The sequence below is a fragment of the Zootoca vivipara genome, chromosome 5 (genome assembly GCF_965207765.1).
Source record: "Zootoca vivipara chromosome 5, rZooViv2.hap1.1, whole genome shotgun sequence".
Classification (NCBI taxonomy): Eukaryota; Metazoa; Chordata; class Lepidosauria; order Squamata; family Lacertidae; genus Zootoca; species Zootoca vivipara.
In genome coordinates this window covers 92,335,589-92,355,592 of record NC_142588.1, presented here as the reverse complement: position 1 = coordinate 92,355,592, position 20,004 = coordinate 92,335,589, and the positions used below count along the sequence as shown (strand labels likewise).

The 20,004-nt window shown below is 47.0% G+C and overlaps 1 protein-coding gene across 1 annotated transcript; it reads left to right on the top strand.

The window, feature by feature from the left end:
- Positions 1 to 4,822: 4,822 nt before the first annotated feature.
- On the top strand, positions 4,823 to 18,777 carry COPS7B (COP9 signalosome subunit 7B). Its single transcript, XM_035133885.3, has 7 exons — positions 4,823 to 4,961; positions 6,209 to 6,385; positions 7,396 to 7,471; positions 9,493 to 9,581; positions 10,822 to 11,024; positions 11,137 to 11,242; positions 17,392 to 18,777. The coding sequence occupies exons 2-7, from the start codon at positions 6,224 to 6,226 to the stop codon at positions 17,548 to 17,550; spliced, it is 795 nt and encodes a 264-aa protein (XP_034989776.1). The 5' UTR covers positions 4,823 to 4,961; positions 6,209 to 6,223; the 3' UTR covers positions 17,551 to 18,777.
- The last annotated feature ends 1,227 nt before the right edge of the window (positions 18,778 to 20,004 follow it).

The following is a 20,004-nucleotide window of genomic DNA, read 5'->3' as shown; positions in this document are numbered from 1 at the left end:
CTGCACCACCAGACCCCCTGTTGGCTCTGCAATCAATCTTCCCTGAACATAGGACAGGAGTCGCCCTTAAGAGTTTGATACTGCTCTTTTTGGTTGCTGCACAACAACAACAACAACAACAACAACAGCAACAGCAACAACAACGATGATGGGCTTGAGGGCATCCTGAGCAAGTTTGCAGATGACACCAAATTGGGAGGGGTGGCTAATACCCCAGAGGACAGGATCACACTTCAAAATGACCTTAACAGATTAGACAACTGGGCCAAAGCAAACAAGATGAATTTTAACAAGGAGAAATGTAAAGTACTACACTTGGGCAAAAAAATAATAATGAAAGGCACAAATACAGGATGGGAGACACCTGGCTTGAGAGCAGTACATGTGAAAAGGATCTAGGAGTCTTGGAAGACCACAAACTTGACATGAGTCAACAGTGTGATGCAGCAGCTAAAAAAGCCAATGCAATTCTGGGCTGCATCAATAGAAGTATAGCATCTAGATCAGGGGTCCCCAGACTTACCGTGCGGCGGGCCGGTGCCCGCCGCGCCGACCGCGCGGTGGGCCGGAGGGCAGGGGAGTGCGCGCCCGTGCGCATGCGCACACGCGCCCGTGCGGGGAGAAAATCGCTTGTGCGCATGCGTATGGGCCTCCCCTGACCCGGAAGTGCACCAGAAATGACCTCTTCCGGGTCAGGAGAGGCCCATACGCATGCGCACAAAGGATTTTCGGCGATTTTTTAGATCGTCGCTGCGCCGCGCGCTGTGAGAGCGGGCGGCGGCAGCGGGCGGCGGGGGTCGTCGCGGGCCGGATTGGAAGGCCGATTGGGCCGCATCCGGCCCGGGGGCCGTAGTTTGGGGACCCCTGATCTAGATCAAGGGAAGTAATAGTACCACTATATTCTGCTCTGGTCAGACCTCACCTGGAGTACTGTGTCCAGTTCTGGGCACTGCAGTTCAAGAAGGATACTGACAAGCTGGAACGTGTCCAGAAGAGGGCAACCAAAATGGTCAAAGGCCTGGAACGGCTCAGGGAGCTGGGCATGTTTAGCCTGGAGAAGAGAAGGTTAAGGGGTGATATGATAGCCATGTTCAAATATATAAAAGGATGTCATATAGAGGAGGGAGAAAGGTTGTTTTCTGCTGCTCCAGAGAAGCGGACACGGAGCAATGGATTCAAACTACAAGAAAGAAGATTCCACCTAAACATTAGGAAGAACTTCCTGACAGTAAGAGCTGTTCGGCAGTGGAATTTGCTACCAAGGAGTGTGGTGGAGTCTCCTTCTTTGGAGGTCTTTCAGCAGAGGCTTGACAGGCATATGTCAAGAATGCTTTGATGGTGTTTCCTGCTTGGTAGGGGGTTGGACTGGATGGCCCTTGTGGTCTCTTCCAACTCTATGATTCTATGAACAACAACAACAACAACAACAACAACAACAACAACAACAACAACAACAACAACAACATTTATATGCTGCACATTTGACTGGGTTGCCCCAGCAACTCTGGGCGGCTCCAAACGAAAAATAGTCAAAACTTCCCTAAACAGGGCTGCCTTCAGATGCCTTTTAAAAATCACACAGCTGTTTATCTCCTTGACATCTGCTGGGAGGGTGTGCCACAGTGCGGGCGCCACTACTGAGAAGGCCCTCTGCCTGGTTCCCTGTAACCTCACCTCTCGCTCTGAGGGCATACCCTCCAACATTTCTCTGATGAAAATAGGAATGTCCTATTCTATAATAAATAATTTTACTATTTATACCCCACCCATCTAACTGGGTTGCCCCAGCCACTCTGGGTGGTTTCCAACATATATAAAAATATAACAAAATATTGAACAATTTAAAAAATACAGGGCTGCCTTCAGATGGCTCAGGGATCAGATAATTCCATATTCTCCAACATTTCTCTGACGAAAATAGGGATGTCCTAAACCAGGGGTTGGCAAGGCTTACCGGCCATGGGCTGGATTGTAAGGACACCAGAAATGTAATACGGATGATTGGCTTCCCAAATTGACCAGACGAAATCTCAGGCAGTTGTACATATTATAAAACAGATTTATTAAAACATTTATTAGAATTGTCAGACAATTGCAATAAATTGTGGCAGTGAGAATGAGTTTCTCATTCTGCCCGACCCATGGGCATACACAGAGTGCTTTTATAACAAAACTTCCCCACACCCATCCCCTCAGAATGTAAGTTACAAAGCTTCTACAGGATGTGCTCTTGTGGTTTATGCTAGACAGGATGGAACAAAGTGTGGTTTAGCTAGAATTTCTTAGAAGTGCTGTGTGTGGTTAGATGCCTCTTTGTGCAAAATGTTGCTCTTGTGCTGAAACAGAGATAGAATTCTACTGGCTGCATAAAATGGATTCCCTCTGGTTACTTAGGGCCTGCGTGGCCTGACCAGGATTATTCTGGCCCTGGTCATTGCCACCCTATAGGATCACTCCCACAGAGATTGTCTGTGGGCCGGACCAGCTCAGAACGACGCTGGAAATCGCGTCTGCGCATGTCCACAGCTCCGGAAATGGCTTCTGCACATGCCCAGGTGATGAAAATTGCACCTGCGCAGAAGCGATTTTCGGTGTCTGGGCATGCAGAGACACGATTTCCGGTATCTGCGCATGTGCAGACACGATTTTCAGCGCCGCTCGGTAAGCCCCGCGCTGTGCTGCGTCGGTTTAGCGCAGCGCAGGGGGGACTTGCCGGGCGGGCGGCTCGGTTCGGGGGCGGCTCGTGGGCCGGTGAAATGGTCTTTGTGGGCTGCACATTGCCGACCCCTGTGCTAAGCAAAACAGGACATTCTGGGATCAAATCAGAAATTGGGACAGCTTCTGTAAATCTAGGACTGTCCCTGGAAAATAGGGACACTTGGAGGGTCTGAGAGGGAACCACCAGAAGGCCCTTGGAGCTGGACCTCAGTGTCCGGGCTGAATGATGGTGGTGGAGACACTCCTCTAGGTATACTGGGCCGAGACCATTTAGGGCTTTAAAAGTCAGCACCAACATTCTGAATTGTGCTCGGAAACATACTGGGAGTCAATGTAGATCTTTCAGGACCAGTGTTATAATAATAATAATAATAATTTATTATTTATACCCCGCCCATCTGGCCGGGTTCCCCCAGCCACTCTGGGCGGCTTCCAAAAAAACAGAAATTCTAAAATACAGAAATCCATCAAACATTAAAAGCTTCCCTAAACAGGGCTGCCTTGAGATGCCTTCTAAAGGTCTGGTAATTGTTCTCTTTGACCTCTAGTGGGAGGGCATTCCACAGGGTGGGTGCCACTACCGAGAAGGCCCCCACGTTATATGTGTTATATGGTCCCGGCAGCCACTCCCAGTCACCACCAAATATCCACAAAAATCAGCCAACTACCTCCACAATCGCTCCTTCCAACCCTCCTTTCTCACTCTGAAAGTTCTGTGCAAAGGCTCCTGAGATTGCTAGCTGCTTTCCCGCTCTTTTTGCACCATTTTTGCAGTTCTCCTGCTCTTTTGGGGCTGCTTTGCAGTTTAAATAGATATATTTCCCGGTGCTTCACCTATACGCGGTTGTACGTGAGCCAAAGTGGGGGAAACGCCTGCTGCACATCATTGCTATAATGCAAATTTCTAAGGAACCATTGCAACAAGTGGAAGCGGTTTTCCCCCTTCCCCCCCCCATACATTGAAACCAACATTTTAGCTTCTTTTTCGACCTTCCCACTGCTAGTTGTGCCCTGTCCTCTGCCTTTTAAGGCTGGCAACATTGTGGACATCACCAGACCGTGATTTGAGCCACAGGGGTTAAGGGGGAGAATGGGATGCTGCCCGTCTTTGAATATCAGGAAATTTGGAGCTGCTTCTAACCTGGTAACTCAAGGTTTTCTTCTAACAACAACCATACCCTAAAACATGCTCCTAAATCCACTGGTGTGAATGGGCTTAGGCCTCACGCTGGGTCTCCCAAGAGCATTTGCACAGCAAGATTCGTTGCATGCCTTTCCTTGGAAGTTTACTATTGGCTTCAACATGCCCTCCTCCCACAGGACTGTGCTTTGCCCCACTTAATTTGGAAACAAACCCCACGAAATTCAACAGGACTCATGGTTAGGGATGGCGCTGCTAGGCCGCGACCCTATACCTATTTATCCAGTGAATAAGCCCCACCAAATGCTGAGCGCCCCTTATTTTTGCTTCCGTTGGGTTTATCTGTGCTATGTCACAGGTGCTTTTATCGTGTGCAAAAGCCTTTAAAAAGTAATATGGGAAGGGTTCCTTAATATATTGTTGCATGTTGTTTCAGATTTCTGCGAACTGCTCTGGTGCCTGTTTTTTTTTTATGAGGGTTGGTGGTGGCATGATAAATATACCAATTACTGTATTGTTATTATTATTATTATTAAAACCACATTAATATTACTTATTGAAATACAGTCTTAAGAGGTGCAAACTCCGGCAGAGTGTTAAGGTAGGAGGCCCGGGCAGGGATGGCTGTGCTAGTAATATGTATAATCATAATGAATATTATGGAAGCAGCCCAGAGGGGCTGGGTATAACTATAGTTTTACATATACAGTATACATATATACATATACATATATACATACATACACACACATATATATATAGTGGGGGGAGGTTTGTTTCGTGCGCTTGTTCTGTATTTTTTGTTGCTTTGACACTGAAAATTATTATTATTATTATTATTATTATTATTATTATTATTATTATTATTATTATTATTATTATTATTATTATTAATGTGAGGCGGCGCTGAGTCTCCCCAGGCGGAACCTTCGTTCGCGGGGGAGGCAGTTCCCCGCCGGAGCGGAGGCGGCGGCGCACGCGCGCGACGCTCTTGCCGGTCCCTCTCCGCCTCCTTCTACTCCTCCGCCGCCGCCGCTGCCGCTGTCATGGCGGCCTGAGGTGCGGCACGGGCGGAGGAAGCGAGCGAGGAGGAGGCTGCCAGGTAGGGGCTGCGGCAGGGGAGACGGCCCCGTGGCCAGGGCGGCGGCGGCGGCGATTGTGGGGCTGGTCGTGGGGAGGAGGGTGGCCCCCGCTGGGTCGGTGGGGGTGGGGGGCCGGTTTCCCCCTCGGCAGAGGCGATGGCGGCCTCCCTCACCGGGCGGGGGGAGGTGCGGGGGGAGAGGGAGCCCCCCAGGCACACCGGCCCTCCTCCCGTCATTCGTTGCCGGAGAACGCCCTGCAGCGCCCTGTCCCGTTAAGCGCATAGCAATAACGCCTTTCTCCCATTTTCCCTCCCCTGTGTGTGACCTATAATATATATGCAGTGGGAGGGGGCGTATGCAACATTATTGTTATTGTTATTTATCACGTATTCCGCCTTTCATAATATATATATATATATATATATATATATATATATATATATATGCAGTGGGCGGGGGCGTATGCATTGTTGTTGTTTATTAAGTGTGTATTTCGCCTTTCATCCAAAGATCTCAGGGTGGTTCACAGAATAAAACCACAAAGTATATAATAAAAACAATGTGTGTGTGTGTTGCATATATGTAATGCACACACATATTTATAATACCGGTACGTACAGTGGTACCTCAGTTTTAGAATGCCTCTAGTTTTCGGAACTCAAATGGACTTCCAGAACAGATTATATTTGAAAACCAAGATAGCATTGTATGCTCCCAAAAGGGAATTTTCACCTCTTCCCCTGAGGGCATACGAATATTTGTTTGTTTGTTTGTTTTAATGAAATTCATACCCTTCGATTGTAAAAACAAAACAAAAAACAAAGCATATGAAAGAAAGATGGAACAGTAAAATCAAGGGGAAAGTTCACAGCCGTACTTTAAAAGTTGAAATGCAGAAACAGGATTTGGAAGCAATTCTGAAATCATTTATGTTGATGACAATTCTGGCATTGTTTCCACGGCTCTCTGGACTTAGAGGTATATTTCCCAAGGGTTCACCCACTCTCCTACTGGAGTAATGTAGGTTGTGTCCTTAAAAAGCAATGCTCTTCAGCTACTGTTTCTCAACCTTCCACAAGCGTGTACGCAGTTGTGTTTGGGGTTAAGGTGCTGCTGCTTTGTGCATTAGTAAACTTCTCACTTCCGTTGGATTACCTTTTTTTTTTAGCAGGAAGCAAAACTGAGACACATTTGCCACCTTGGCCACACTCATATTATTTCTTAGCAGTGCTTGAGTAGTGATTTATCCCCTTTTTCTCTTTGAAAGGTAAAACCATCTAGAATGGCAGGGGAACAGAAACCGTCCTGTAATCTCCTTGAGCAGTTTATTTTATTAGCCAAAGGCACCAGTGGAACAGCTCTGACTGCCCTCATCAGCCAAGTGCTTGAGGCCCCTGGGGTTTATGTCTTTGGTGAGCTGCTGGAATTAACAAATGTGCAAGAGGTGAGTGTGACCGATTTCCTGGAGACTGGTGAGTTTCAAACCATAAATTATGCTGCTGGCTTGCTTAATTAAATTGCCATTTCTAGTTTGTAAGTCATGACAAACCAAGTTTTGTGGAAAGTGAAAGCAAACTGCTCAGGTAATTTTCCAGGTTGTACTGGGTAGGTGGGTGAGTGGAGTGTGGGAGCTCAAGCCTTCTCTTGTGCTCAATATAACTCATGCTCATTGTTCTAAATCAGGCATCCCCAAACTCGACCCTCCAGATTTTTGGCCTACAACTCCCATGATCCCTAGCTAACAGGACCAGTGGTTGGGGAAGATGGGAATTGTAGTCCAAAACATCTGGATGGCCGAAGTTTGGGGATGCCTGTTCTAAATCATGGTTTAACATTACATGTAAGCCTGCTGTATGGTTTACGGCTTCAGAACAAGCCAGGGCATTAACCCAACTTCAAACCATGGCTTAACATCTTAACTTGTACTGAAGCCATCAACCATAGTTTCTTGGTCCTGACAAAATGGCAAGAAGTGGTATATTGGAAGGTGCTGTGGGTTCCTGGCCAAAGTACTTGGGTCATATATTGGCTTACATGCAACAGCCTGCAAAGTTGACACAGTCTGTGTGCCAGAAGATTCTGTGAAACAATGAATATGGAATCTGTTCTATTTAGGGCGGTCTTCAGCAGCACAGACTACATCATTCATCAGTTCCAGCCAGCATGGCCAATGGTCAGGGATGATGGGAGTTGTGGTCCAAACCTCTAGAGGGCACCCACTTTGCTGAACGCTGCTTTAGCAGTACCATTTTCCACATGTAAGGTTGAACCTGGAAAACAGGAAGCTCCATTGCTGAAACAACTGGCCTTGACCAGTGCTGTCTCCTTGATTTAAGCAAGCTTGCAATAGTGTAATTTGATAACCCTTGGAATAGTCTTAATACTTGACTAGCCATGGGATCAATAGCACTCTACTGTAATGGGTCTCTTCCTTTCTTTTTTCTTCATATGCAGCTTGCTGAAGGTCCCAACGCTGCTTATTTTCAGCTGTTGAATCTCTTTGCCTATGGAACATACCCGGACTATATAGGTAAGAGGCAGCTGCAATTCTAGAATGCATTTTAACACTATTGTGTCTTCCTTGGCTTCTGGCATCGCCAGTTTCTTCCTTGGCCAAGTTCATGGAAAATCTCAAAATCTGCCAGATCTGTCTGCCTTAGTTCCTTCCAACAAAATTTCTGTCCTTTTCAGATGGAGCTCATCTCTAAAACCATTTATTGTGTGCACTCCTTACTCTGCACTGCAGATCTTTTAATTGCCCAAGAGCAGAGCAGCAGCTGTGCTTCAGGTTGTCCTGTTCAGTTTCTATCACAATTCCTTCCTCTTCCTTCACATCCATTTCTGCTCCCCTTTCTGTCTTCTTTCTGCTCTTCCCTCGTGATCTCTTCTGAGCCCTGCACCTTCCCTTCCTACTAATTTTACCCTTCCTTCCAGTTTCACTGTTGACCCTGAAGTATTCCATTGTACAGCATGTAACATTTCAGGCACTTTATAAATAGTATTAATTTATTCTGCTCTTCACTAAAAACATAGCAACATGTGAAGCTGCATTAATGCATCATACTATGGGTTCAGCAAGTCCTCAGAGGTCTTTCTAAGCCTTGTTGTCTGAGATCTTTCTAACTGGGTGTGCCAGGAATTGAACCTCAGATCTTCTGCATGCAGAGCATGTTTGGAATCTGAGGTGAGATACCCACGTAGCAGAAGTTGCCCCCAGTTCCAGTCACCACATGGAGGCAGTTTAAGATCCAAAAAGTGGATGTTGATATATACGTACAGCTTGTTGGTTTTTGACTTCGGCAGATATATGCATACAAATACAAAGTATTTCTGATGATCCAGCAATTCAAGACATAACACAGACTCACTTCTCAAGGCTCACTGTCTAATGAGCCATTGCCATAACAACTGGCTTGCTTGACCTTGCACCGGTTAACTTATCTCATACCTGGAGTGATTTCTGCCCCTGAAAGAAATTAACCCATTCCTCCGTGTCCAGTTCCTCCAGCAGAGCATGTGAACTTGGGTGGCTCCAAATGTTAACTAGGAAGTTACTTTATCAGTCCAGCTGAAATGATTTGCTGTGACTTGCACTGGTTCCCAGTGCCACATTGCTTCTCTATCCAAAAGTCTCCCAGCTCCCCCGCTTTGCAGATTTCAAGGACATTGTAAGAATAATGAGATTTGAAACTTTCCTGTTACCAAATCTGCCTTGTCAATAAGTTGTGCCTAAACTTGGTTCTCATCGAAAATTTACCACCTGAGTCTTCTAAAGTTGCCATACATTCTACATCAGATCGTTTAAAGGGATAATCTTTGCAAAACACACAATACTTGCGCACTTCTCACATGCTCAAACCAACTTATGGCAATTGGTTGTGTGAGGGTGGATATCCTACTCATGGTATTTTGTAATTTAAACACTGGAATACCGTGAATGGTGATCTAAAATGGATTTATTGGTGAAGCACAATGGAGGGATTAGAAACTTCAGAAACCTTGTGTAATATCAGTGCAAAATTCATGGATTCTGGTAAGCAATTCATACCCAATGTCCTACTGCTTGTTCCACCACTTTGTTTTTTTGAAAAATGAAAGAAATGTGTGGATGCTGGAACAAAGTTCTGTCTTGTGCAGGTTTTCACTTGCTTGCAATTTAAGGAGAGTTAAAGCCACATTGCTCTGGTTTTCTCTTTTTGGTTATAGATACAGTGAAATGACAGTCCATGTCAGCCTTTCTCAACTTGATCCCCTTTAGATGGTTTGGACTCCATTGACCATTGGCCATTCTGGTTTGAGTTGATGGGAGTTACAATTATAAACATTTAGGATGGTTATCAGGTTGGGAAATGCAGACTCTGCTTTACAGAGATTCGTATTCTGATAACTGCCCCCTGCTTCTCCATTTGCCAGTGCCTATAGGGAAGTGGGAGCATTCTTTGGTGTGGCAGAGAATGTGGCTCAGAATTGTGTGAATGGAGTCAGCAGGGTTGAGTAATTCAATTGAAGCACATAACCTGAAGTTTTTCTTTAATTTGATTTCTTGGACAGCAAACAAGACTAACCTGCCAGAGCTAACCGGGGCTCAGAAGAACAAGTTAAAGCACTTAACTATTGTCAGCTTAGCTTCCAGAATGAAGGTAAAGTATTGGCCCTAAGACCAGCCAATTTGAAGGCAAACCTTTTGGGAACTTTTGACATCTGTTGATCTTGAGAAGCAAAGGGTATAGAATAGACTTGTGGGACATGAATCCCTGGTGCTTTCAGGAGGCTTTGGGGGAAGTAGAGAGAGCAGCTGCTGAATTGAAACATTTATGCCTGAATCACTTTGGCTTCTTTTGATCACTTATCACATGGCTTGATCGTTTATCCTTTGCCATCTCTCCCAAATCATAACTCCCTGGCGTAACTCATGGATGGCTAGGTATCTGTGTCAACTTTAGTTCTTAATAGTAGCCCTGTATCCCATTCGGTATTTCTGGAAAATAGCAAGAACTGGAGCAGTTTTTCCATTGACTTCGGCAGATAGGTTACAACAAGTAATAACAGGCTAAGCCTGGCTGTAGTGTCACAAGTACTGCTATTAGAGCGCACCCTTCATGCATTTCATGGATGGGGCTTGTCTTCCGATTGGCAACGCATGAGTAAAAATGGAAACTGCCTCTGAATCCCTGGTGCTCCCCAGTAAAGCATGATGTGCCCTTGCTGTGTTATATCTAACATCTGCCATGTTCTTTTAGTTCCGTTTCTCTCAAACCTTTTCAACTTGGGCCTTCCTCTTAAATGTCCTCTGCCTTTGGGGGAACCCCCCCCTGCATGCTAGCCACTGATGGCTCAGTACCAGCATTTTTGACCTTCGTCCCTGTCCTTCAGATACTCTGGGTGAATTCAACATACCTCTGCATGGGGGTGTGTATGTGGGGAATGATGCCTGCTCACGCAACAAGATTTCTCCCCTTCACCCCCTAAACCTGCTTTGGGGTTTTCCCTAACCCTCCAGAACAGATTTTTTTTGGGGGGGGTGTAGTTCCATTACACAAGCAGACCTTGCTCCATGCACGCAACAACTCTCCTTGACATGCTAAAGTTATTTGAGAAACTTAAGTTCTAAAAAAAATTAAAAATTTTAAAAAAAGAAACTTAAGTTCTAATAATCTCAGCTGCTAGACGTTGGATGGCCATCTGTTATGGATGCTTTACTTGAGATTTCTACATTCCAACTCTACATTTCTATTATTCTAAGTGTGAAGTTGGCAGATATCCTATAAAACAGTGAGCACCTATAAACAAAAGCATGTTTTGGTCTAGGCTCCAGGGTGTTCCTGCTGGTCTGTGCCCCCAAGTGGCAGCTTCTCACCTGGGCTCCCTTCTCTCCCCCAGTGTATTCCTTACTCGGTGTTGCTGAATGACCTGGAGATGCGGAACCTGCGGGAGCTGGAAGACCTGATCATCGAGGCCGTTTACACCGACATCATCCAGGGGAAGCTGGACCAGCGCAACCAGATGCTGGAAGTGGACTTCTGCATTGGCAGGGACATCCAGAGGAAGGACATCAGCAACATCATCAAAACACTCCATGAATGGTAAGCTGCCCCCAGCAGGGTTTCCCAACTTTCCCACTCTTTCTTCGGTTTAGGCAGAGCCCCACCTCCTGCCATCTTTCTGACATTGACTGCGCAAGTATTGTGTTTACAGGTGTGATGGGTGCGAAGCAGTTCTGTTAGGAATTGAGCAGCAGGTGCTTAGAGCCAACCAGTACAAAGAGAACCACAACCGAACCCAGCAGCAGGTAGAGACAGAGGTAGGTAATGGCCCCCCCCCATTAATTTCTCCATTCTCTAGGACAAGCAGCAAGCAGCAGCCCTCGTTTCTAACCGTGCTGGAGTAAATGCAAGAACGTTGAGACTTTTCCTCTGCAACGTTCACTATTCCTGTGGAATCTTCTCCTGGAGGATGTCCGTACTTTAGCTTTGTGGGAACTAATGCTCAAAATCAATACTGAAGTTTGTCAGTTCTTCTCAGGATGGCTCCTGTGAGTCTTCTGGCCTCTAGAGGGCAGCATGCTACTGCCTAAAAAGGAACAATTCGTAATCACTCCTCTTAGGTTCTTCCTCTCAAACCTTTCTCAGCACTTTATTTTTCACATTATTTGGTCATTCAGTCCATCTATATCGCCTGATAAACTTAGCTCAGTGCAGATCCTGGGAGCTCGTGACCAGAGCTCGCAAACAGGGGCATTTGCAAGGGCGTTTAGCGGGGGAGTTTAAAGGGGAGGCCAAGAGTTCTGTCTCGTGGTGTGCGTAGGACCAGAGACTTGGAGAGTGAGGGAGCTGCTGCAGTGACCTGTAACACCTGTGCCATGTTTGTCATTCTGCCAGAGAACAAGCAACAGCACACTTGTAGCAAGTGCAAGCTGGTTGTCTTGCTGGAAGAGAAGGTGTAGTAGAAATTGGAGTTCTTGGTAAAGTTCAGAAATAAGCAGTAAATTGCAAGAACTCAGGCCAGAAGAAAAATGGATTTCAAATATATCTTCACAAGGTTTTATTTGTGAGATGAAGAGTTCAAATAGGAATCAATCCCAGTATAGTAGGCAAATAAAAATAAATTCCAGTAAAAAATCACGACAAGGCCCTGTTTCGACAATTCTTCGTCAGCAAAGATTCACAGGTCAGAGTGTACCAAGTCTGTTTGCACCAAGATAGATGGGGTGCCCCCAGGGTGGAGAAAGATTGCCCATAGCAAGGGTCTAACCCAGGCATCCCCCAAACTCTGCTCTCTAGATGTTTTGGGGCTACAACTCCCATGATCTCTAGCTAACAGGACCAGTGGGAATTGTAGTCCAAAAACATCTGGAGGGCCGAGTTTGGGGATGCCTGGTCTAACCCTTGGAGGAATGCGACACACAGAAGTAGGACAGTCACAAACCACACTTTGTCATTAGAGTTGCAAAATCGCTTCTGTACTCTCACCTTGGACACCGTTTCTGGGACAGAGGAGCTAGGAGAGCAGTTGCCAACCTCAGAAGACACTCAGAAGGTGGCTGTGAAAGGTACAGTGCACAGAACGATTATTGCCACCACCACCCCGAGGAGAAAGACGGGGGTAGATGGATTTGGAGGAGCCTTTTTCCGTTCTTGATCTAACCCCATCAGATCTAAGGCTACTGACCTTGGATGAGTATGCTGATAACATACTTGCTACCTTCTGTGGAGACGACACCAGAGATAGGGAATTGCAGCCCAGAGAGCTGGGAGGAAGGAGTAGGAAGTACTCAAACCATAAGTTTCCAGGCTTTGTAACTTGTCCCAACAATTTCAAAATAAGCTCCAATAAACAAGAGGGGAAGACTTCGAGAACAACAGAAGCAGACCTCAGAACACTCCAAGCAGCCTTTGGAAGGCACAGCCCATAGAATGATTCCTGCTACTCCCCAGAGGAGGAGGAGACGAGTCAGGATGATACTACCGAGGGGAACAGAGGCAGTAGTGTGTGGAGGAAACGGGATGTCACAGGAGGTGTGCTGTCTTCCAGGTGCAAAGATTCATGATGTGACGGAGAAGTTGCCAAGTCTTCTAAAGCCCACTGACTACTACCCCTTCTTTCTGATTCATGTGGGTACAAATAATACTGCCACACACAGCCTGCAACACATAGCAAGGGATTATGAGACGCTGGGCAGGGAGCTGAAGAGACATCACTCCTTCCTGTTGAAGGTCGTGGCCCAAGAAGAGAGAGGAAAATGCTTGAGGTAAACCACTGGCTGTACAGGTGGTGTCGTCAGGAAGGATTTGGCTTCTTGGATCATGGTCTCCGCTTCCTTGATGTAGGACTTCTGGCGAGAGATGGGCCGCACCTCACAGCAATTGGCAATAATGTGTTTGCCAAGAGTCTTGAGAATCTGATCAGGAGAGCTTTAAACTAGATCTTTTTTGGGGGGGGGAACAAGCACCTGGCACTGGGGGGTAATAGCTTCATTGATGCACAGGAAACTGAGCTGGTGTTCCAGAAACCTGCTAAAAGGCAAGAAACTACAGGAAGGAAGCGGCTGCAGGGAACAGTTGTCTCTACACGTGGTTTCAGTTGTCTCTACACAAATGCACAGAGTATGGGAAACAAACAAGATGAACTGGAGCTTTTAATTGTTGTTGTTGTTTAGTCGTTTAGTCGTGTCCGACTCTTCGTGACCCCATGGACCATAGCACGCCAGGCACTCCTGTCTTGCACTGCCTCCCGCAGTTTGGTCAAACTCATGTTCGTAGCTTCGAGAACACTGTCCAACCATCTCGTCCTCTGTCGTCCCCTTCTCCTAGTGCCCTCAATCTTTCCCAACATCAGGGTCTTTTCCAAGGATTCTTCTCTTCTCATGAGGTGGCCAAAGTATTGGAGCCTCAGCTTCACGATCTGTCCTTCCAGGGAGCACTCAGGGCTGATTTCCTTAAGAATGGATAGGTTTGATCTTCTAGCAGTCCATGGGACTCTCAAGAGTCTCCTCCAGCACCATAATTCAAAAGCATCAATTCTTCGACGATCAGCCTTCTTTATGGTCCAGCTCTCACTTCCATACATCACTACTGGGAAAACCATAGCTTTAACTATACGGACCTTTGTCGGCAAAGTGATGTCTCTGCTTTTTAAGATGCTGTCTAGGTTTGTCATTGCTTTTCTCCCAAGAAGCAGGCGTCTTTTAATTTCGTGACTGCTGTCACCATCTGCAGTGATCAAGGAGCCCAAGAAAGTAAAATCTCTCACTGCCTCCATTTCTTCCCCTTCTATTTGCCAGGAGGTGATGGGACCAGTGGCCATGATCTTGGTTTTTTTGATGTTGAGCTTCAGACCATATTTTGCGCTCTCCTCTTTCACCCTCATTAAAAGGTTCTTTAATTCCTCCTCGCTTTCTGCCATCAAGGTTGTGTCATCTGCATATCTGAGGTTGTTGATATTTCTTCCGGCAATCTTAATTCCGGCTTGGGATTCATCTAGTCCAGCCTTTCGCATGATGAATTCTGCATATAAGTTAAATAAGCAGGGAGACAATATACAACCTTGTCGTACTCCTTTCCCAATTTTGAACCACTCAGTTGTTCCATATCCAGTTCTAACTGTAGCTTCTTGTCCCACATAGAGATTTCTCAGGAGACAGATGAGGTGATCAGGCACTCCCATTTCTTTAAGAACTTGCCATAGTTTGCTGTGGTCGACACAGTCAAAGGCTTTTGCATAGTCAATGAAGCAGAAGTAGACGTTTTTCTGGAACTCTCTAGCTTTCTCCATAATCCAGCGCATGTTTGCTATTTGGTCTCTGGTTCCTCTGCCCTTTCGAAATCCAGCTTGCACTTCTGGGAGTTCTCGGTCCACATACTGCCTAAGCCTGCCTTGTAGAATTTTAAGCATAACCTTGCTAGCGTGTGAAATGAGCGCAATTGTGCGGTAGTTGCAGCATTCTTTGGCACTGCCCTTCTTTGGAATTGGGATGTAGACTGATCTTCTCCAATCCTCTGGCCATTGCTGAGTTTTCCAAACTTGCTGGCATATTGGGTGTAGCACCTTAACAGCATCATCTTTTAAAATTTTAAATAGTTCAGCTGGAATATCATCACTTCCACTGGCCTTGTTATTAGCAGTGCTTTCTAAGGCCCATTTGACTTCACTCTCCAAGATGTCTGGCTCAAGGTCAGCAACCACACTACCTGGGGTGTACGAGACCTCCATATCTTTCTGGTATAATTCCTCTGTGTATTCCTGCCACCTCTTCTTGATGTCTTCTGCTTCTGTTAGGTCCTTACCACTTTTGTCCTTGATTATGGTAATCTTTGTACAAAATGTTCCTTTCATATCTCCAATTTTCTTGAACAGATCTCTGGTTTTCCCCATTCTATTGTTTTCCTCTATTTCTTTGCATTGCTCATTTAAGAAGACCCTCTTGTCTCTCCTTGCTGTTTTTTGGAAATCTGCATTCAGTTTCCTGTATCTTTCCCTATCTCCCTTGCATTTTGCTTGCCTCCTCTCCTCCGCTATTTGTAAGGCCTCGTTGGATAGCCATTTTGCTTTCTTGCATTTCCTTTTCCTTGGGATGGTTTTCGTTGCTGCCTCCTGTATAATGTTACGAGCCTCCATCCATAGTTCTTCAGGCACTCTGTCCACCAAATCTAAATCCTTAAACCTGTTCCTCACTTCCACTGTGTATTCATAAGGGATTTGATTCAGATTGTATCTTACTGGCCCAGTGCTTTTTCCTACTTTCTTCAGTTTAAGCTGGAATTTTGCTATAAGAAGCTGATGATCTGAGTTACAGTCAGCTCCAGGTCTTGTTTTTGCTGACTGTATAGAGCTTCTCCATCTTTGGCTGCAGAGAATATAATCAATCTGATTTCGATGCTGCCCATTTGGTGATATCCATGTGTAGAGTCGTCTCTTGTGTTGTTGGAAGAGAGTGTTTGTGATGACCAGCTTGTTCTCTTGACAGAACTCTATTAGCCTTTGCCCTGCTTCATTTTGAACTCCAAGGCCAAACTTGCCAGTTGTTCCTTTTATCTCTTGATTCCCTACTTTAGCATTCCAATCCCCTGTAATGAGAAGAACATCCTTCTTTGGTGTCATTTCTAGAAGTTGTTGTAGGTCTTCATAGAATTGGTCAATTTCACTTTCTTCAGCACCGGTAGTTGGTGCATAAACTTGGATTACTGTGATGTTAAAAGGTCTGCCTTGGATTCGTATCGAGATCATTCTGTCATTTTTGAGATTGCATCCCATTACAGCTTTTGCCACTCTTTTGTTGACTATGAGGGCCACTCCATTTCTGCTACAGGATTCTTGCCCACAGTAGTAGATATGATAGTCACCCGAACTGAATTCGCCCATTCCCTTCCATTTTAGTTCACTGATGCCCAGGATGTCAATATTTATTCTTGTCATCTCATTTTTGACCACATCCAGCTTACCTCCACTCATGGTTCTTACATTCCAGGTTCCTATGCAATATTTTTCTTTACAGCATCGGACTTTCCTTTCGCTTCCAGGCATATCCGCAACTGAGCATCCTTTCGGCTTTGGCCCAGCCGCTTCATCAGCTCTGAATCTACTTGTACTTGTCCTCCGCTCTTCCTCAGTAGCATGTTGGACGCCTTCCGACCTGAGGGGCTCATCTTCCAGCGTCATAACTTTTATATGCCTGTTGTCTTTGTCCATGGAGTTTTCTTGGCAGGGATACTGGAGTGGCTTGCCAGTTCCTTCTCCAGGTGGATCACGTTTAGTCAAAACTCTCCACTATGACCTGTCCATCTTGGGTGGCCCTGCATGGCATAGCTCATAGCTTCTCCGAGTTATTCAAGCCCCTTCGCCACGACAAGGCATTGATCCATGAAGGGGGGAGCTTTTAATACAGGACAGCAAATATGACCTGGTAGGCATTAATGAAACCTGCTGAGATGAGACTCATGACTGGAATGTAGGAATTGAGGGGTATAATCTCTTCAAAAGGAATAGACCAAACGGGAAGGGAGGAGGAGTAGCAAAAAGGATGTGTACACTTGTGAAGAAATCCATGACCTGGAACATGAAAAGCAGATTGAGAGTACCTGTATATGGGTAAAAATTGTAGGAGAGAGAAACAGGAGTGACCTTGCTTTGGGTGTCTGCTATAGACCGCCAAGGCAAACTGAAGACTTGGATGATGCCTTCCTAGAGCAGATAGCCAAACATTCAAAAAGGAAAGAAATAGTAATCATGGGGGACTTCAACTTCCCTGATATTGGTTGGGGTTCCCCGGCTGGTGCCTCCCACCACTCTTCTTCATCCAGCCACTCCTTGACACCAGGGTAGATGTGCCCCCTCCTATGCCTCGTCTTGGGAAAGAAAACTTCTGCCCTCCACTAGCACTTCAGAGGAATGCGGGTGCCCCGCTTTTTCATGCTTGCAAAGAAACCTTATCTCTGCCTCTCTCCTTCCCTGCAGGTCACAAACATAAAGAAGACGCTGAAAGCCACTGCCTCCTCCTCAGCCCAGGAGATGGAGCAGCAGCTGGCAGAACGGGAGTGCCCCCCGCACACAGAGCAGAGGCCGCCAACCAAGAAGATGTCCAAGGTCAAAGGGCTGGTCTCCAGCCGCCACTGATGCCTGCACGGCAGCAGCAGCGCGTTCCAGGGCCCCTGAGCGACTCTTGCTCCTCTTTCCAGCAGCAGCTTGGGGGCCAACCTGGGTTCTTTCAGGCTGGGGGGGCGGGCGGCCCAGGTGGGTCCATATTTGAACCAGCATGGGACACTGCCAAGCTCGCAGTCACTCAGGGCAGCCCTTCAGCACCGTAGCTGCTTCTTTTTCTCCTTTTTATTTTTGAGGAACACAAGGGCACCATTTGCTCTCTGATTTGGGGACAGGAGGCAGAAGCAGGGCGCAGTTCCCATGGGGCTCCTGCAGTCCTCCCCAGGTTGCCCCGCGCCACATTCCTTAGCAGCAGAGGTCCCCAGGCAGTGAGATTCGCCTTCAGGCCGGGAGAGGTGGCAGGAGAGAGGGAGGGAGGGAGCTCTTCCTTTAACCCCCATCTCTGCCACATACCAAAGGTGACGCCGTGCCCCTGGCCCAGGCACTGGTTCTTGTTGCTACCTTCTTTCTTCCCCTGCTCCTTTACAACGGTGTTTTATCTTAGGGTGCAACTCTCTACCTCACGCTGCAGGGGGGTCGGGCTGTGTTTACTTGCCACCTGCTCTGCTGACCTCCTCAGCCCAGGTAAAAACCCCTTCCCTCTCCTGCCGGCTTTTTAAAGTCCTTCAGCTCTGAAGGGGAGGAAGTTGGGGTGGGAAGAGTGGACCCGAGGGGGGAAAGCTGCTTTTTCCAGCCGCTGCCGCCTCCTGCTGCTGCTGCTGCCTCCTCCTCCTCCCTTTCCTGACCATCCTCGCAAGGGACGGGGTTGTTGCCGAAGTTGTGCACTCTCAGTGTGTGTTCCACGGTCATAGTTCCCCTCCTCCCGAAGCCTTCTGAAGTGTGTTGCATTAGAATCTCCCTGGGCAAAAGCGAGCACTGGGAGAAGAGGTTCCCCTCTTGGTCTCCCAGCCCTGCCTGGGGACACTCAAGCCGAGGCAGCACCAAGCAGGAGGGGGTCACCCCTGCAGGCCTCTGCCAGACTTAACAGAACTTGAGCTGCTTTCTGGTTGTATTTGAACCCCGTGGACCCAACCTCCCCCCCCCCCCTCCGCCGCCCCCGTTTTTGTACATTTGTTGGGAGGCTTGAGAATTTACAGCCTTTTGTATTTTATTTGATATTTGTTACAAACTTAATTGAAAGTGACTTTGTCAGAAGGATTGTTTTCTTTTTCTATTAAAAAAAAAAGTCAGCGTTGAAATTCATACCCTGGCTGGAGGCTCAGTGTTTTGTCATTAAGTTGGTTTTAGACTTCAGAGAGCTCTGGCGGGTAGAGCAAGGCACTCAAGGGCAGCGGGGGGGGGGGTACAAATCTACGGCACAACCACATGTGTATACTTCTGGTCGCCTCCCCTCAAAAAAGGACATTGTAGAAAAAGTTCAGAAGAGAGCAAGCGATCAAGGGGATGGAGCGACTCCGAGATTCCCAATGCACAGAGTTGGATACAGAGCTCCAAGCTCGTGTGAGGCAGCCGCACCATCCTTTGGGGATCCAAAAGAGGTCAAACTGCAGGTGCAGTATATTTAGGGCCAGGGAAGGCTGGGGCAGCTGTGGTCATGCAGACAACCACCAGAGGGCAGCAGGGCCCTGTGGGTGGCAATAGCAGCAAGAGGGGGCCAGAAGCACCTCCCCTAAAACACACGGGGGTTCATGGCAGTGCAGTTTGCATACAATCACACGTTTTTTTAATTTTATTTATTGTTAAAAATGACATCCCACCTGCTGCACGTCGTATGGGGAGGCAGAACACTGGCTGGCTGTGCGCATGAAAGAACCACTTTCAAGCTCTCTTAGGCAATACAGAGAAATGGGTCCAGGTGGGCTTTGAGATCTGTGAGCCTCAGGCTTCCTGAGCTGGAGCAGGGGATTTCAACAGTGGAGCCGGCAAGGATGATGTGTTGAGTGCCTTGGGTAGTAGAAATCTGGGCTCCACAGACGATAATGAGCTCCACCACCGGCGCTTTCCATGTGGTGTTGACCTCTCTCGGTGCCAGCAGCGTACCGGGCTTTGAAACCACCTGATCCCAGTGCCTTATGGGGAGTTGGCTAGCTAAATTGCCAGGGGGGTAGGAAAGGAGAGGTCACATTTCCCACGTGCAAGTGGCCTCTCTCCTTCACTACCTGGGCCCATCAGCAGCGAAGGAAACCTGAGAGCTCGGTTGGTTAGAGCATGGTGCTGGTAACGCCAAGCTTGCAGGTTCGATCCCCGTAAGGGACAGCTGTGTATTCCTGCATTGCAGGGGGTTGGACTGGATGATCTCCGGGGTTCCTTCCAGCTCTCTGCTTCTATACAATATTTCCTGCCTACCTTAACCACTAAGGAATCCGATGATGCAATTATCCAATAAATAACTCCCTCCTAAATATGAAATACCTGGTTCAGCTTTGATCCCATCCCACCCATACTATGGTGGGGGTGGGGAGCTTGTGC

Coding starts and splice junctions, on each gene's coding strand:
- COPS7B (XM_035133885.3), top strand. CDS start 6,224: ATGGCAGGGGAACAGAAACCGTCCTGTAATCTCCTTGAGCAGTTTATT. Junction 7,472..9,492: donor AACATACCCGGACTATATAG/GTAAGAGGCAGC, acceptor TTTCTTGGACAG/CAAACAAGACTAACCTGCCA. Junction 9,582..10,821: donor GCTTAGCTTCCAGAATGAAG/GTAAAGTATTGG, acceptor TCTCTCCCCCAG/TGTATTCCTTACTCGGTGTT.